This window comes from Triticum urartu, chromosome 4 (genome assembly GCF_003073215.2).
Source record: "Triticum urartu cultivar G1812 chromosome 4, Tu2.1, whole genome shotgun sequence".
NCBI lineage: Eukaryota > Viridiplantae > Streptophyta > Magnoliopsida > Poales > Poaceae > Triticum > Triticum urartu.
This window is the reverse complement of record NC_053025.1, coordinates 20,498,199-20,504,708: the sequence shown is the minus strand read 5'-3', so window position 1 is coordinate 20,504,708 and position 6,510 is coordinate 20,498,199. Positions and strand designations below refer to the sequence as shown.

At 45.5% G+C, this 6,510-nt stretch overlaps 1 protein-coding gene across 1 annotated transcript; it reads right to left on the bottom strand.

The window, feature by feature from the left end:
- Positions 1-1,727: 1,727 nt before the first annotated feature.
- On the bottom strand, positions 1,728-5,910 carry LOC125550353 (protein OPAQUE10-like). The gene is made up of 8 exons (XM_048713331.1): positions 5,364-5,910; positions 4,138-4,229; positions 3,624-3,774; positions 3,348-3,479; positions 3,075-3,209; positions 2,437-2,970; positions 2,174-2,328; positions 1,728-2,089 (listed from the first exon to the last, which is right to left on the bottom strand). The coding sequence occupies exons 1-8, from the start codon at positions 5,481-5,483 to the stop codon at positions 1,954-1,956; spliced, it is 1,455 nt and encodes a 484-aa protein (XP_048569288.1). The 5' UTR covers positions 5,484-5,910; the 3' UTR covers positions 1,728-1,953.
- Between the last annotated feature and the right edge of the window lie 600 nt (positions 5,911-6,510).

The window sequence follows — 6,510 nt, the reverse complement described above, 5'->3', positions numbered from 1 at the left end:
GTCCTTGTTCAGGTGGTGCTTCCTTGTATCATCAGGATGCATGTGAACGATCATGTGCATTCATATCTGGTTCTTCGGGTCTGGTTTTTTCTTCTATAGGTTTGTCTCGATGACATTGTCCTGCAAAGCGGACAACGTAGATGTGTATTTTGGTTCTCCGGCTCTAGTTTCAGCCTATGCAGGTTGGCCAACCTTGGCCTGATCGGGGCTCTTGTGAGATTTGTGTTCCCCAACTCCGCCTGGCTGAACCTTTGGTCACCAAGCAGATTAGGTGCAATAACACTTTACTCATCATTGAATAAGGTGTTTTATGGATGCTGCTTCAGTGCCTTAAGGCACCTGCCTTTGGGCCTATGACAGATGGGCCTAGCAGGTGGCTGGCCCACCTGTCATAGACCCAAAGGTAGGTGCCTTTAAGGCACCGAAGCTCAATCCGTGTTTTATAGTAGGAAGCGGACGCATTTTACATGCCCCCTCCGATGTTCCCTTTTTTAGTGGAGTGATTTGCTATGTAGATTGTAGCCGCCAACCTCTTCTGGTCTACATTGACGACTTCCTGGCTACTGTTTCTATAAGCTTATGAGTTTCAACAAGTTTGCTCCATTGAGACGGAGACCAAACAGATCAGGTGCAATAACTTTTTACTCGTCATGTGAAGTACGATTGCATATATCAATTTCAAGATTTGAGATTGCTAACCAGACTTACCGCTCGGTAAAGTTTTTACTCATCCTTGAATAAGGTGTTTTATAGTAGGAAGCAGAGGCATTCTAGATGCCCTTTTTCCGATGTAGATTATGGCCATAGACGTCTTTTGGTCTACATTGACGACTTCTTGGCTATTGGTTCTATGAGCTTCTGAGTTTCAACAAGTTTGCTCTGTTGAGACGAAGACCAAAAACCGGCAACAAGCTTTGCTCACCGAGTGCTGAGTACTACCGGTGGATGCGGGAGGAAGAAGATTTCGACACCCCTAAGGATTAGGAGGTATTTTTCAATTTCTATAAAGGTGTTTTCGTAAGGGCGTGTGCTACTTAACATATAATACATGGCATTTGGCCTTTTCGCAAAAAATACAAAATTCTCTATACCCTCTGTACAAATGAACACCGACACATCAGACAGCTCAAGATGTTAACACAGACATAATAAAAACTGAGGTCATTTGGTTTGGAGGAATTTTGTAGGAATTTTATAGCAAAAGAATCTCATTCCTATCATATGATGTGAACCAAAGGACATCTCTTTTATAGCAAAAGAGTCCTTTGGTTTGTAGGAGTTGAATGCTATTCCTATCAAGGAATTCTTTCTATCCTCGACAATTTCATAGAAAAATAAACATTAGCGTAAACTCAATGAAAAAAATCATATGAAGTGAACCAAAGGACATCTCTTTCCTATTTCTATTTATAGGTTTTGAGATACATGACATCCCATTATCGAAAAAGGCTTTCGCTCCGCTTTATATATAAAGCAACGACCACCAAATAAACGATCCATACAACACGACATGACATCTCATTTCCTGCAAGTTTCCTATTCCTATGATATTCCTACCATATGAACCAAAGGAGGCCTTGACGACTCAGAATTGACAAAACCGTATTAATCTGCTGTGAAAAATAGCCACTAAAACAAAAAAAGTTGGTTAACCAAACAAGAAAGTAAGCAAAAGCTAGTTCAAAAGGTTGGACATATTTCACCTCCATGACAACGCAGCCTGAAGCTAGTAGAAAGTTGCTCTGAATTATGAACAGTGATAAATAAGCTATACAATTCTTTACATGGAAAGAACGGTAATATATAACACATTTAACTTTAGGTCACTTGACACAGCTCTATAACCAAATTACGATACTGCTGGTATATATCGCTCCTTCAGTACGGTAGATATGAATTTACATCAGACATAACCTTTCAAATTGTGCCCGATTATTCGGCATGTCCCTCCTGTCAAACCTTGAGCCATCCGCCTGGATACACCTCGGTTGTCTTTCCGTTGTCTACATTCTTCGCCCTTGAGTCGCTCTGAATTGATTTTTCAGAAAGTGAAGGCAAAATTGTTGTAAAGCTTATCCCCTTGCTCCTCCTGCAGCATTGATAGACGGTTTTAGAAGATCAAGTAATGTCCTGCACGTCAGATTACTGCCTAATGCTCACAATGATTCCATACCTGAGATGAGCTACGAAGAACACCGCGCCGATGAGCGTGATCCCTCCAGCAACTGACTTCAGCACTCCTTTCCCTGATTTGGGAGCATTGTTCCCGGTCCCCTGAGCATTTCTGTTGTTTTCAGTTTTATCCAGTTCGTCGGATTTGCAAGCATCCTGGATTAGTGAAGGCAAGATAAATGTTATTGTTCTACTGTGGTAGTTCATACAAAAAGAAATAACAATAAGAGTAGCATCCAAAATGCTTAGCATATCAGGAAGTACCATGTGATCCTTAGTCCTTGCGCTATCGTCTTTTTCTGGATGATCAGTGAATATTTTCCCATTTCCCTGAACAGAATCATGTGAAGGTTCGACGTGTCCATCATGAATCCTTTCAGACACTTCGACAGGAGGACCGCCCACATCATTCTTGCTACTGTCGCACGCTAAATAACTGTTTATGGAGTCTGACTCTTCTGAACTTAGTGAACATTTATTTCTTCTAGTTGTTGAACACCGATCTGTTGGTGAGAGTAGGTTCTCATGAAAAGGAGTTGAATTCGTAGTATCAGCACCCATAACACCAGCGTCAAGTGATCCCGCTGATTCGGCTAGCGACTTCTCTTTGGGCATTTCATGACCACTGTCTCCATAGCCTTCTCTTTCTTCCTTGGGGGCATCACCCAACTGCAAAAGCTCAGAAAGTTTGTCGTCATCAAGAGAATCCTGAGGCCCTAGCACAAAGAGACTGCTCTCTGCTTCATCAGAGTCATAATGTCGGTCGCTTTGCTCATCACTCTGTCCTTCAAATATGCTCTGTGGAAAATAGGGATTGAAAGGATTAATATTGACCAGTCGGTAAGAACATGCAGAGCAAACTGAAGCAATCGTTACAAAGAGTTTGCCAGCTAATGTAGTACTTTAGAAATGGCACGCGGACTGTGCCCACTCGAACAAGATGAACTGCATTGTGGCTGCTCCAGACTTCTGCGGATGCCTCCAACAATATAGTTGGGCATGGCTATTGTGTGGGTAACAACATCAAAATCAGGCACCTGTCACCAGGGAGCAGAAACACTTGTTTTAGAATTACAGTGTTTATTGGTCAAAGAAAATTTGTCTGAAAGATCTCTTTTTCTTTTGCAGAAAGAAAGGCATTGTTGAAATAGGTTGCATTCAAATCTGGGACTTACGTTTAGCTGCATCATCCCGGCCTTTTTAGAGAGTGAGCGTATGCACATGCAGACTTTTCGAACATTTCTTTTCTCGACCACATCAGAAGGGGTAAACAAATCAATTCCAGCTAATCCAAGGGTTTGGCATACCTGGAAAGAAAAAAAAATGATAAGCTCTCCTTTCAAAAGAAAATAATTATCAAGCCAATAAAGTGAAAATTAATGCACTTATAAACTGAAAATAAAGATAACGACTTGACAAAATTGGTACGAGTAACATTAAATTAACAATACCTTTAGAAACGAGTCTACTTTTGGATAGGGCGTATATTTCCCGTTGCTTTTACCAAAAGATGGTCTCTCATAAATATATACTTTTGATTGCTTGAGTTGTTCTTTGTTCTTTCTGAGTAGCCTCTTCCATATCACTTTGGAAACTTGAAATCTGTCGGCATAAAAAGCAGAATATATCAAAGAAAAATTATGAAAAGCTAAGGAAATAAAAAATGTGTCAGAACATGTGACTACTTTGATTAATATTGCCCATATAAATTAAGGTAAAGGATTGGGCAGTGTTAAGCATTATTTTTCTGAACAGTTGGCTCCATAATACAGACATAGGCCCACACTTGTAAAGAACCAAAGTTGCCTATTAGGCATTATCAGCTAAAGTATATTACTCACTGCAATCCAAGATCTTTTAGTTCCACATTGCATCACTGGAAATTCATACAAAAACCTACAAAGTAATACCAAGTAGTAGGATTGCATGCTAGAGAAGTAGAAAGTGATGATGAATGGATCTTACAGCAATTCCCCGTCACCTAGAAGGTCTGCTACCAAAATGTCTTCATCAAACCTGACATGGAGAACTTCGCCAAGCCAGATTTTTGTTTGTTTCTGAAACGAACATATAAATAAAAAAGGGAAGCCAAAAAATAAAAAATAAAAGGCGTCAACACAAAGGCAAAATAATTATATATAGTATATATAAGCACAATAGAAGATATTCTGATGTACAGAAGCAAGATAGCGAAAAGGTGGTTAGTGCAGAGGTATATGTATAACCAACCAGAAAAGTATTTTCAGTACAGGACATCTAACAGAAAAAAATATGTGCTGGTAAGCATCTGCACTAGCCCATGAGGATACATAAAAGAACAGAATGAAAGAACTTCTTTTTTGCGAAAACAGAATGAAGAACTGCACTACAATATACTACTCCCTCCGTTCCTAAATATAAGTCCTTTTAGAAATCTCTGAAAATACTTATATTTAGAAACGGAAGGAGTATTTCTTATATCCTATACAGCCTAAGTATTGGTAGTTACTAAGAATGTTTGCGGTTGAGTTTAGGATGCATACTTAGGTGTACATTTTGAAATGTTCTGTTGTATATACAGCGCAATACAATTGACATTCATGGCAGAAGAAGTTAGCTAGCAGTACAGTACAGTTTTATCCAATGTTGACACATAATCCTATGAAGAAAATAAAAAGTCAACAGAATGCACAGCTCAACCTCGTGTTTACGAGACACAAATTTGCTGTGCAAAATGCACACATCAACGTCTTGACAAATTTCTATGGTAAATCAGACGTCCCGTTGCAGTGGTTGGCAAGCACCGCATCCATCCATCCATCCGTCTCTTTCGAGTGCACGGATGCGATCGACACTTCGGCGTTGCTTATCTTGGCAAAACAGCTCGAACATGCGCGTCGTCCCCACGCCGTCGAATCAGAGCATATCCTAATCCTGAACATCTGGCGCGGCGGATCGCGAGAGCATGCCGTACGCGCGCGGGACCGTCGGCGGCAGCAAATTGGCGTGCAGAGCCGGCCAGAAACCCAGCGCTCGACGCTGGCCGGCCGGCCGGCACGCGCTCCGGCTCCGCGACGCCGGGAACTCGGCGCTGCCGCTGTGGGCGCGCCGAGAGAGCGGGGCGGGCCTCACGCTCACTGTTCCATTGGGCGGCGACTACTCCTAGATGAAATCTTAGTTGGCGAAGGCGAAGGTGGTTTCGACTGACTGACCTGCAGGAAGGCGTCGTCGAGCTGGCGGAAGCTGGACGCGGGCGACGCCTTGTCGACGCGCACCACCCCCGTCCCCGCCGGCGCCGGCGCCGTCCCCTGCTGCGGCTGCGCCCTCCTCATGGCGACGGCGATGGCGCGGCGCGTCCCTCGGGGCCCTCGGGCGCCGCGCAGGCCAGGCAGGCAGGCTCGGCTCGGCTCGTCGCTCCGCCCGAGGCCCGGGTCTGGCTGCTACTACTTGCTTCGGCGGTGGTGGAGTGCACGCTGATGATGCAGGGCGGGTGTGGGGTGCGGGGGCATGCGGCGACCGCGTGTCGCGTCCTGCGCCGGAATAAGCGCGGCCGCTACGACTGCGAGACCCCCGCGCGCTAATTACTGCCGCTGCTCGCCTTTTCTGTTGCCATCCCTGCGCGCGTGGTGCGTGCGCCCACCCATCGCTGGGATTTCGCTCGGCTTGCCGTGCGTGCGGCCAGCCAGAGCCAAAGCCAGGCGTGTGTGCAACGTGCCGGCGCCGAGACGAGGGGCGCGTGCGCCAGGTTTTGATTTCCGGGGCAGGGCCAGGGCCGGGGCCGGGTCTGGGGTTTAGCGGCGCTGCGTGCCGTGTCGCCGTCTGGCAGGCTCTCATCAAGACTTACACGGGCAGGCGGGACAAAACCGCGAGACGGAGGAGACGGCGACGGGGCTCGCGCCGTGGGCGCCCAGTGCGCCATCCGTATCGTATGGCAGCCAGGGACCGTGGCTGCTGCGAGTAGCACACTCCAGAGTGCAGACTGGTAGATGACACATACATGCACGGTGTGTCACTCGTGTCCTGTGGTGCAGGAGACGAGTCCTCTGGGAGAAGAGGCTGCTTGCTTATCCATCTCAACCACGTACGGCCGCAGATAGCCTGGCTGTCAAAGGCCTCGAGTACGTGCGGGAACAGCTGAAACCCACTGGTGATGAGAGCCTTCATTGGGATTAGTATTTGTGTCCCCGTGTACCGTGTTACTACTACTTCGTGTCGTACGGCCAAATGCAATTAGCATTCCAATCAAACTCTACTCCACAATATTCAGCGAATAGGGTAAAGCATACTCTACATACGGAAGGAATTGACCGATATACTAGTACTGTCTGCTGTTTAGTCAAACCGCAATTATTTAGCGGC